The sequence below is a fragment of the Arachis hypogaea genome, chromosome 5, assembly GCF_003086295.3.
Source record: "Arachis hypogaea cultivar Tifrunner chromosome 5, arahy.Tifrunner.gnm2.J5K5, whole genome shotgun sequence".
NCBI classification, from domain to species: Eukaryota; Viridiplantae; Streptophyta; class Magnoliopsida; order Fabales; family Fabaceae; genus Arachis; species Arachis hypogaea.
Window position 1 is genome coordinate 107,157,619 of NC_092040.1, and position 12,531 is coordinate 107,170,149.

The 12,531-nt window shown below is 37.5% G+C and overlaps 1 protein-coding gene across 1 annotated transcript; it reads right to left on the reverse strand.

Annotated features, from left to right (window-relative positions):
- Positions 1–981: 981 nt before the first annotated feature.
- LOC112803956 (uncharacterized) lies at positions 982–3,118 on the reverse strand. Its single transcript, XM_025847402.1, has 4 exons — positions 2,939–3,118; positions 2,583–2,854; positions 1,382–2,420; positions 982–1,260 (listed from the first exon to the last, which is right to left on the reverse strand). The coding sequence occupies exons 1-4, from the start codon at positions 3,116–3,118 to the stop codon at positions 982–984; spliced, it is 1,770 nt and encodes a 589-aa protein (XP_025703187.1).
- Between the last annotated feature and the right edge of the window lie 9,413 nt (positions 3,119–12,531).

Consider the following 12,531-nt stretch of genomic DNA (forward strand, 5'->3'; position numbering starts at 1 on the left):
CTTCGTTGGTGTTCACGGTGACGACCAGACACTTCAGGAGAGTACCCCATGGGTTAGCCTGAGGACGATGTATGAAGAATTGCTGGCCAGTGATGGTCTTGATGCAGATTTCGGGGGGTCACACTTCCTAGATGAGATCAGTGCCATCATGCAGGAGGATGAGCTGGCACGTTGGTGGGGTCCGGTGACAAGGACACAAGCACCGTTAGATGTCGATTTGAACGAGCCTCCTACCGCGGCTACTCCTGATTATTTTGCATTGGGTCGTTCCCCTCCTTCCGCATATACTGTTGGGTTACATTCAGTTGCCGGGCCATCTAGGGCACCCGTCCGAGGAGAGTCATTTCCTTCAGGGTCTGCCTCACGACCGTTAGATGTCCAGCCTAGGCCAACTGCACAGCCAGCACCAAATGACGATGAGGATGAGATCGAGGACGAGGAGCTGCTTATGCGAAGAGAATCTAGGACACGGGTTCCCCGTCGTTGTGGCACCGGTTCGCACCTATTTAGATGTTTTCTCTATGCTGTATGACTTTTTTCCATGGTCAGTGATGTATCTTAGCCACCTTTATTTATGTCTTTCATGATCAGTGTTGTATGATAGCCACCTTCAGCTATGTCTTTCATGTATGTGTAGCATCAGAGTTGTATTTTGGATATTTATGTTTATGTTCCCTTATTGCTGTATCGTCTTTCAGTTACTTTGAAAATGGGTGTACATTGTTTATTTAAGTTACTTCGATATTTTGGTTATCATGAATCATTTCATTTGAATGTTTCGTTATTGCATTATGTGTTTATCGGAGATGTGATACTACACGTTGGATGTGGAACACATTCAGTAATGAATAACCCATGAAAAGTACATGACATTAACTTTAACAATTTAATTCTCTCAACAATGAATAACTAAGAAAACATAAAACACTGGAATCTAAAAGCGAATGTGAACTCAACATAGTAATACAGCTAACACTACACCTAATCATGTCTCCCCGAAAGGCTTGGTCCTCCAACCTGTGGGCAACTCCGACGTGTGTGTCCAGGTTGCCGACAGAGGCCACATCTCTTCGGCATGTTCGGATCTGTCTCGTCCATAGTGGTCCATATCCTAGTAGACCTGGGATGACCCTCGCTCGCACGCCTCTTGTTCGAGTCTGGGATCTCTGTCGGCCCATCGTAGGGTGGCCAGAAACCCTCGGGGATGGGAGGTGTGAACCCCATCCGGTACACACTGAACACCGAACTAAGACGATACACCTGATGGACATAAGGCTGCCAAGTTAGCCGTGAATAGTCACAGCATGCCAGGGCGTGCGGACACAGAAAATGATGTGCCTGAAAAGTATCCGCAATCACATGTCTGTGACCCAAGTGAAACCCTGTAGGTACCCAGTGAGAATGAACCAATAGGAGTCGTCTCCGCGACGGTGAACTCCGAGTTATCTCTATCGTACAAAGTCAACGTGAAGTACTTCGCCTTCTTCAGATTAGCCTCGATACACTGCACCAAGTGTTGACTGAATTGTTGGCCAGTACCCAGCTGGGCCTCAGCCTCTCGTCCCTTGCGGACGAATAACTCGGCCAACCTACCATAAGTTGCCTTGACCAGCGAGCACACAGATAGATTCCTGACCCCCTTGAGTATTGAGTTAACACACTCGGAGATATTTGTCGTCATGTGCCCGAATCTCCGACCCTCATCACGATGCTGTGTCCACAATGAATACTCAATCCGGTTCGCCCACTCACACATGGCAGGGTCCTCAGACCGCAGAATATCAAACCAGTAATCGAATTCCACCTCGGTCTTAGCATACGCTGCATTCACAAGGAGCCTCCTTGCGTCCTTGCCCTTGCAGGTCAGGGCGAAATTTACTGCCACATGTCGAATGCAGAATGCGCAGTAGGCAGCTGGAGGTAGCCATCCTCCGTCTGGAGCCTCGAGGACGGCCTTGATGCCGTTATGCCTGTCCGATATAACCAGCAGCCCCGGCAGGGTCATGTGCTGACGCAGGTGGGAGAGAAAGAAGGACCAGGACTCTGCATTCTCACCCTCAAACAGTGCAAATGCAATAGGCAAAATGTTGGAGTTCCCGTCCTGTGCAATCGCGACGAGCAACATTCTGCCATACTTGCCATACAAATGGGTGCCGTCAATACTGACCAACGGCTTGCAATGACGGAATACCTCGACACTTGGTGGAAATGTCAAGAACAGTCGGTGAAAATAAGCTTGTGAGTCGTCCACCTGTCCCCCAACTCGAACAGGGCTCGTTCTAAGGACTGCAACAGTACCAGGCATCGTCAACTGAACTCCTAACACCCACCTAGGGAGGTCGTTATACGACTCATCCCAATCACCATAGATGTGGACAACAGCCTTCTGCTTCGCTAACCAGACCCTCATGTATATCGGCCTAAACCCAAAATGTGCGGTCGTGGCATTTAGGAGCACCTTGATGCTTACGGATGCATCAGCCCTAACCATTGGCATGATGAATGCCGAGATCACATGATAATCCAAACTAATGTGGTCGCTGGAGATGGAGGTCGCCAGACAAGTATGTGGTCCGTTGTACCGTTTGACCTCCCAAATGCCCTTGCGCTGCTGGAGACTAAGCCGAATCAACCATGTGCACCCATTCCCAAACTCATAACACTTTCCAACATACCGGCGATAGTCAGACTCCACCACCTTGTATTGTACCCTGCGTCGGATGCTGTAAGTCTTCACATTTAACACGGCCTCATCTTTGTCCTGAAATTGCTGACCAACCTGAAACTCTGTCAGACCTGCAGACCCTTCCGTATCTCTCGCGCCAAATCCAGCAGGCTCCCCATGAACCCCCTCCTGCCTCATGGCATCCAAGTCCAAAGATGAAAAATGAGGAGGGTACTGCTGTGTGCCAGAGCTAGAACCACCTCCCGCCCCAACAAGCTCACTCGGTCCAATATCATCGCCATTGTCATCAGCAATGATATCCAGGTCCATATCATCGTCCTTTGGATCATCCAACAATGCATCTCCAAGACTAGCCGGTGTAGCACACTGTAAAGGGGTCGGCACAAAATCACCTATTCCAACCTCACCCCCTCCACTTCCGTTGAGATCCATAGCGAACAAAGGGGATGCGACAGGCTGGACCGCAGGTTCATACAGAGGGACGTAGGAAGATGCACCCGCAGGTCTAGAGTTAGAATCGACTACCGTGGCTACAGTGGGGTATTTCGGTTTGAACCCCCCGAGCTCGATACCACGTCAACCAACTTCGCCAACAGTTCTGGTGTCCTCACTTCGGGAAACTACCGGCGACAGTAAACCAAGACATGCAAGTCCTCATCACTCCCAATCGTGAAACAATCATACTTCACGAGTTCTTAGAGTACCGAGATTGGAATGTGATAGAAAAATTTCTTAACCCGTTTCACGCCTTCCAGACCAAATTTCTACAGTACAGAATTAACAAGGCCATCATAGCTCGTCGTAGGTCTCATGAAAATACTAAGAGGATCCTTATCAGTGAACTTCACACCGGATCTTGTTTTCCTCTTAATCGTTCCTCTATGGTGAACCAAGACTACAAAACTCTCCTCACTAGCCATTTTCCCCCTCTAATGAGATCAATTCACATTTACACCATATATATACTCATCTGGTCCTTCATAATTCGAACCAGGCTAATTCAAACTATACATGGTGTAATTCGAATCAACCTGTTTCGAATTACATAGGATTGTGTCTTCGGGAGTAATTCGAATCAACATGGTTCGAATTACTGTTAGTGTGTAATTCGAACCAGGTGAATTCGAATTAGATGTGGCTGAGCTCATGTATAATTCGAATCATGTAGATTCGAATTATATAAAAATGCAGTTCGAGCTTAGCTGATTCGAACTACATATAAACATGTTTTGGTTGATACATGAACCTGATTTGGCTTTGGCGGATTTGTGTAATATTGTGCTCCACTTGGCTTATTTATATTTTTTGCCCTATATATTATTATGTATTCTTTATATACTTTCATTATAAAAAAATATATTAAATAAATTTATATTTATTATTAATAAAAAAATCTAATAACAAAATAAAAATTAGTTTATTCAATCATTAATTTTATTTATGAATAAATCTATCAGTACTTTAATTTTCATAAACAAAAATAGTAAATTATTATTTTTCGTAAGTTCAAAGACAAATTTTATTCATCAATTAATAAATAAAATTATCAGCATTTTTTATTTTTTATGTATAAAAAGTAACTTTTTTTTAATATAAATTATGTAAAAGTTTATTTGTCAAAATTGAATAAGTCTTTAATTTTATTTTTATTTGTCAAAATTGAATATGTTTATTTTTTCCGAATGAAGTTTATCCATAACAGAATAAGCTTAATATGGCCATGATTGCTAATAAAATTCTCAGCCGAAGTTTTAGCGAAAAAACAAAATGCAACTATGACTATACTTTCTATTGGTTAATGTATACTATGAGATATAAATACTAAAATACAGATTAAAAAGACATAGATACAAATTAAATATATGGATGTATATTTTATATTTGGTAAAATAAATACACAAACTACATTAAAATATTGAAAAATCTGTAATATTCTTATCATTTATCTTTATTATCACCACCCAAATATTTTATCTATTACCACTTATTTTTCTTTTTCACCATCATTCATAATTAAAATTAAATAATTTAAATAACAAAACATTCTAATAATTTTAACAATAAATTCAACTATTAATGGCAACAAGCTGCACCTCCATGAGAAGCAAAGAGGTTGTGGTATTATTAGGGATAAAATTAGTATATGAAAAATTAATAATAATAATAAGGGATAAAAATATGTGTAAAAATTGTGTCTAATTTGTTGTGTTTTTATATTTTAATATTTTGCAAAACGCTAAATATATCTATTATATATGCATTAGTGTGCTACTGTATCTATAAAAAATTTGTCTTTCGTCAAATAAACAATAAACATGCACCACCATATTTATATCTCTAATAAACATAAACACTGATCAAACGAACTCTATATTCTCACATAGTCACACCTACAAGTTAAATAAAAAATAAAAACCCTCTTATTCCAATAATAATAAGAGCAATGTTAGGCTAGCAACTTTTGTAATTGGTAGTCATCAAATAGTCATTAATGATAATTTAATAGTGTGAGATTGGTGTGAAATTTCATCCAATGACTCACCTTTTTTTGCTGGTTACATGCTGGCCAAAATTCAATAAAATTGATGGCCCCTAGACTTTTTCTAATAATAATAATAATAATAATAATAATAATAATAATAATAGTACTTACCTACAAGTTAAATAAAAAATAAAACCCTCTTATTCCAATAATAATAATAATAATAATAATAGTACAAGTCCACTAGCGACCCCAATAAAAAAAAATCAACTAACATTGACCCCAATAAATGCCAGTATGCCACAATCAAATAAATTTACTCATTGTATGACCAAAAAAAAAATTCACTCATTTATTTTTTCTTACGTTAAAATCACCCATATGTAAAAAAAATAGCCACATAATTATTGTCCTTAAATTAAGTCATGAATAACAAAATAATAACAGCACCCTAATTGGCCAGGATCACACTCACACTCTCAAGCAAGGACTTTCAGAAATTATTTTAGTTCATCAAAATTATTATCTTATTTGACGCTCTAACATGAATCAATGAATGTTGTGTGGTTCTTCATCATCATTAGGGGACTCCAAGATAGACAGTCTCAGTTTTTTCACTAAACCATTCATTGTCACGTTGAATTTGTCACCTATCTGCAGTAATTAACAGTAATAAAAGTTTAGAGAAAATCCATAATAATTATTAAAGTTAGTTCTTTACTATCATTCATGTTTGATTTTATATTTCTTCTATTTTATATTGTTAAGTCGTTTTAATTTTCAATGTTTTCATAAATCAATATATCCAAATGTAATTAATTGTACACGGAATACTGATTTATGAAAGGATTTGTTAAGAAAATTAAACGACTTATTAATATAATTTTTTTGCCACTTATGCTCCAATCATGCAAGCCATGGTGGTTATGTAATGCTTAGTAATTATGTCATGGTTAAAAAAATTAAAAATTGTGTAAAATAACTCGCATGTCATTTTGATAGATATATTAAATCAATTAAAGAGAAAAAGCAATTCCTTTATAGAAAGGAAATAAATTGCATGAAAGAAAATTACAAGAATTTGAAAAGAAAATTAACACAGGAAAGGAATTCTACATAAATGAACTCGAAATAAGCTCTGATATTTGTTGGGATGTGAGTATGTAGGAGTGTTTTCTAAAGAAAAATTCAAACACCTTGCTTTTTTTGAACTTCCTTAATTTATAGATCAATTCAACCAATTTTACGTCGCCTCTGAGAAGTCCAAAAATAATTGTTTCCGCCAAATGCAAAGTCAAGTAAATGTCTTTGTGCAATACACCATCGATCTTAATATGTTATCTGCTAACCTCGTTATTTGACAAGTTATGGCAAATCGAAACCCCTTTCTATCGACACCTTCTTTTGAGTTGTCCTCCTTTGTAATTCGACCAACAACACTTCAATCTACAAACTTTTCGAATATCAAATTCTTCGACTAACAAATTACTCTCTAGAATTATTATTGTCATCGAAATCCTTTTTTAAAGATAAAATAATTAATCTTGAATAAACAAATAGATAAGAAAGAAAGTCCATATACATGCTTAATAACCGTCTCTATTAGTCCGATCCCATTAATTATGCACATCCCGCATGTCACTAATTAATTACTCTCTTCTCTCTCTATTCTGCACTTCAGTTTTCCATAATTATTTAATTAAAATATCATTCTCATTTAAAATTCAAAAAATTTCCAAAACCAGTTATCTTCAAGAGTTTTCCTCTTCACCTTCTCCTTCCATCATCATCATTATCGTGAAGAACTCTAAGCTTTAAACTTTACCACTCTTTGCAATTTTCTGGTATGTTCTACCTTGTCTCATTCTCATGTTACTATTAGACACTTCTACCACCTTCACCAATTTCCATTAAACTTCTTATTCAAAAAAAATCTCATCTTTATTTAAATGAACCAATTATTTTCGGATCATACATTATCAAGTGATTTTCCTTTCTCATTCTAATCAAATTCAGGAAATTAGTAATTAAATCTATCTCTATTCAACTTATACAAAAATGGACACTTCATCTTCCCTGGCAATATCTTTAGTGAAAACCAAAGAGAAATAACCCGTAGAACATAAAGAAGAATAAGAAACCACAAAATTTTTAAAAAAATCAAGTTTGAAAGTCCTTTCAACAAATGTGAACATCATTATCAAGGATTCAAAAGATACCACCAACGACAAAAAGACCTTATTCCCTTTTTCTGGCGAAACGAACTTCCTTATTTCCCAGTCCCCTGAACTCCCCAGAACAAGCAAAAAGGGTTTGTCACTATTTTTCTAGTAGCAAACCCCAAGACTTATTGATCATGCTCATCCATTTCGAAACAACGCCAAAATTTCTTTCAAAAATACAAATTTTTTTACTAGGTTTAAAAAACTAGAACCTTTTAAGACAGATGAATGAAAGTCTCGAGAAATCTATGATTTTCTTAGACTCTCATACTTCCAACCATCAATACACTATTGGATGAAAACTACCAATAATTTTTATCTATCATGTGGAATGCTCAGAGCTACGCTTTTCGACATAGCAGTTATCACAGGGCTTTCATCAATTGGGCCTGTAATTATTTTCGGCATGAAACCTGAGCACAAATATAACATTGTCGAGAAGAACTCTTCTGGAGAATTCATCAGGCAAAACATGGGAGAGAAAGGCACACCAGTCACAGATGTTGAGCATGTGGCCTTCCTATACTACTGGCTGAATGCTATAGTTTTTGTTCGAGAAGCATTTTGATGCAAAAATTATACATTCCCCTTGTTTCTCTCATTCATGAAAAGCATAAACTCAATATGACCTAGCTACTTTTGGAAAACCTGTATGATGAATTAGGACAAAGGGTTGGCAGTGTAACACCCTACCAAACAGAGCTTTATGCTTAAGCCGTAAAACAGAGACGGTGTGGTATTACGACCTCTAAAATTAAAATATATACATAATAAGAGTTGAAAGAATATAATAATCAATGAGCCTTGAAGGATGGTTTAAGCAAATTCTCGAAAGGAAAAGTGCAACGGTCACGTAACAGAAACTTGTGTACGAAAAAAAAGTAAGGACATATACATATAATAAGATTGTAGTGTCAAAGATACAGAATATCGAGTTCCGGACTCAACCTGCAAAGCCAAAGCTGGCTAGAGAATATCATTTACATATATATACTACTCAGATAATCGAAAATACATAAAGTAAACTCCTAGTTCTCCAAAAAAAAGCCTCTAAGAAGGACAAAAGTGAAACATATAAAGGAGAAGTCTATACATATATCTACATATACAAAACAACACCCAAAAGACAGTATCCCAACTCCGCTTGTGATAAGGAACTCCAAACGCCTAAAGAGGTGCCTCTTGAACTGTATCTGAAAAAGACAAAATATGTATGGAGTGAGAACCGGGGGGTTCTCAGCATGATAATGGTACCAACATACATAATATATAAGGTCCCGGGAAATCCAGAGGCGATCCAAGAACACCGACGCTCATATTTGAAACTTAGAATTATAAATTTTAAGACCATAAACAAGGTAGGTTATCTAAGGCATTTAGGCTCTAATCTAATTCTAACTTAAGTCCCTCACTTCACCCTTTCCTTCAATCCTCCAAAATTTTGGTGGAACTGTCCTCGTCACTCCTTCGCTAGACAAGGGGTATCTCAGTTGCACAGAAAAGGAAAACGCAAGTAGAATTTAGATATAGCAAGTAGCAAGTATAGCAAATAAGCATAGTGATCCCAAAGGCAAACCAAAATAATGCACAATCAAACAAAACATACATATGCATATGATGTATACCTGTCCTATGGTTGATGAGTCTTATATGTCGGTTATAAAGCCAAACCCGACATGTCCGGTAGCTAACCCTGAACAGTCCCTCGTGCGCGCATCCCCAGGAGTCTATGCATATATTTTTCTCAATCATTTATCAAATTCAGTTCATTGGGGAAATTTCTGGAGAGTTAAAGTGCCCGACCACATCTTGTGATGTAAGGTCAACAGAGTATCGAGTCTCAACCTGGAGCAAATGGTGGTGAGCCACTACATCTATCCAGGAAAACTCGTATCTCAGATAAAAGGAAGTGCCCAAGCCAAAACATCTTTCAAGTTCAATTATTCTTTTTCATCATGGCCAATATTTATCATATACTCAATGTTTTTGCACTTTTCAATCATAATTCACCACTTCATAAACTTCCTTCACTTCTCTAAGTTACCACCCTCTCAAGGTTCAACTCCCTCATTATGATTAAAATTAAGTTTTAGAGTCTTAGAGAGTAAAAACAGAGGTTTAGAGGTTAGAAAATAGGGTGAAAATCACAAAAGGCATTTTTTCCAAAAGCAGGGGTCTCGCATATGCGAGCCTTATCCACGTATGCGAGTACGCTAAACAAAATGGAATGGCCGCGTATGCACGCCATATCTCACGTACGCGGGGTTATAATTCTCCATCTCGCGTACGCAACCATTGTCTGTGTACGCGAGCATTCTAGACAATAGCGAATTCCTGCGTACGCAGCCATATGTCCCCGTACGCGGGCCTTATATCTTCTTAAAAAGCTGTTACAAAACCTGCAGAAACACTTTTACATACCAAACTTTTGACGCACATAACGTTTTAGTTAAAATCCATTTTTTGTCTGTTCTTCAAACGGCATAATCTTCACAGACCCAATTTTCATTTAAGATAAGTTTGGAAAAGTTTGAGGGTCCGGAAGTCGAGTTATGGCTTGCCGAAATTCGGTCAAAATCAAGATTTTCACAAAATTTGCTAAACTTCCATTTTTACCACATTTCATTTCAAAACCAATATTCACTCTTCAAACCATACCCATTGTGTATAAATTAAGATTACAACCATTCCATCTCCTCTCATTCACATCATTCTCTCAATTATATTTAATTACACTCCAAACAGCCAAAACCATATAACATAACTCATCATGGTTCATTATCATCATTAAACATCAACATCAACAATAAAAAATATCATTTCTCATTAACTCCATAATATCATTATTCATCAACTCATTATCAACATAATTTCATGTTTATATCAAGGTTACTAAACATTAACATATTCACACATTTTCAATTTATCCTATAGTCTGCTAACCTATGTTGTCACGAAACATTATATGTTATCTATGAGAAACCAGAACAATACCTTAGACAATTTTTCCCTAAGCCAAAAACACCCTCATATCACTGTTCCTCAAGTGCCCACAGCCCCAAAGCCTCTCCAAACAGAATTTCAGCCACCAAGATCCAAAATTAAGCTACCAACACCATTAATGAATTCCAAATCAACATAATTGAATCTATTTCCACAACATATCACCATAATCAATCTCAAAGGTTACAAACTCACAATTCATAGGAGATTTGAGGGTTCTTACCTTATCCATGCACCAATAGAATAAAACCCAATAGTTTCCTCAAGCTAGTTTAATCCTAAACACCAAGATATCACATTTCAATAACCAATTTTCCAAATTTTCAAAAATTGGGGGAAAGAGAGACTGAGGATGAGATTGAAAGTTCCATACCAAATTGGTTAGTGGGCTTTGTAGAGCTCGACGCAGTGGTCGCGTGGTCGCAAGTGGTGTAGCAATCGGAGCTCCGAATTGAAAATTATGTGGGATTGAAATTTGTGTCAAGGGTTTGTGTTCTTGCTTCTAACCCTTTCCCATTTCTCAGCGTGTGGGTGTATAATAGGACGAAGAAGCTGAGTTTTGTTTATTTTATATGATGGTCCATGGACCCGATTTGGATTCGGTCCAACCGGTTCGAACCGACATCCCAATTTTGGGTCGAAAACTTTAAAATTAGTGACAAAATTCATATTTTTAATATTTTTATCTCATTGTATTAATAAAATTTAATTTCATAATTTTTTTACTAATAATTAATTTATTAGCTAATTATTTACTAATTACGTAGGGTTTACATCCTACCCACCTAAATAAGAATTTCGTCTCCAAAATTCATATCTAGTTACCTGAAAATAGGTACGGGTAGTCTTCTCTCATTTTTTACTTAAGTTCCCAAATGTATTTCTCAATTCCAGCTCGACTCCAAGCAACCTCTATTAACAAAACTCCTTTTTTGCATAGTCGCTCAACACTGGTATCGTCAATTTCTAACCGGGTTTACTTGACGCATTAGATCCTCTCTCAGTTGCACATGTTTAGGTTCTAGATTCTAAAACATGATTGGTATCAGAAACGTACTTCTGAACTGCGAGACGTGAAATACGTCGTATCGGTTTGAAAGATGTCGAGGTAGAGTTACCCGATATGCCACCGGCCGAATTCTCTTCAAAATTTGAAACAGTCTGTTTTTGCCACTAACTCAGGTCCCAATACACTTCTGCTTCAACCCCTTAGTCTTGATTGCTCATCGGTTCCAATTTGTTGAAGTAACCTTCACGAATACAGGACTTCCTTCTTCAAACTTTAAACAAAATTTCTCTCCTTAGGTCTAGATAACTCTTCTTTCGGCTTTTCATAGTGAGTATCTTAACTCGAATTTGCTTGATTTCTTCTCCATCATCTCGGCTATCGCTTCGGAAACTAAGATGTTTGATTCTCCAATTTCATTTCAATACAGTGGCGATTCATGCAATGTTCAACCTTACTATATTTCTGATGTATAGTCTCACCAATTTCTTCAATGAATGGTTTGCTTTGATAGGCGAAAGATAAGTGGACTTGGTTACTTAATACGCAATTATGTAACGACATCAAATTCTGTCCCAGACTCCAGCAAATCATTACGAAATTTGTACCCATATCTTCCCACTTTCATGGTGAAACCCCCAAAGACTGTAGCATTCCGGATAGCTTCTGGTGCTCAATCTTCACCTTCTCATATGTCAAACACTCAATCACATGTGTCGACACGTCGTCCTTCATTTTTGGCTACTCAAAATATCCTCTTTGATTCATGGTACGTCTTAGTAATTTCAGGGTAAATTCAAAAATCCTCTCTTGTGAGATTCAGACAATAGTTTTCGTCTCAACTTCCGATTTTGACATAAAATCCTCTCTTCATTCCTCCTCTATCACCCTTGGTATCTGCTTGATTTAACAAGCTTTACTATCCTTAATAGCACTCTATCGTCTTGATGTGCTTCCCTGAATTTCAGTGTTTCCATTTTTTGTAGTTGCAATTGATTCAGTCCGACACCTCCATCCACTTTCTCAACACCCAAATTAAGACTACATCCTTACTTATAATTCCTCCTCCTAAATCATCATCCAAACAACACTCAGAGACCTCCTATTTAGGGCGTCTGTCACCTTATCACCA

Bases quoted from the DNA above. Each gene is read 5' to 3' on its own strand.
- LOC112803956 (XM_025847402.1), bottom strand. From the start codon at position 3,118: ATGGATCTCAACGGAAGTGGAGGGGGTGAGGTTGGAATAGGTGATTTT. The intron at 2,421-2,582 runs GTACAACGGACC...TTTTGGGTTTAG, and splicing joins GGCATTTGGGAGGTCAAACG to GCCGATATACATGAGGGTCT. The intron at 1,261-1,381 runs GTTTCACTTGGG...TATGTCCATCAG, and splicing joins TCTCACTGGGTACCTACAGG to GTGTATCGTCTTAGTTCGGT.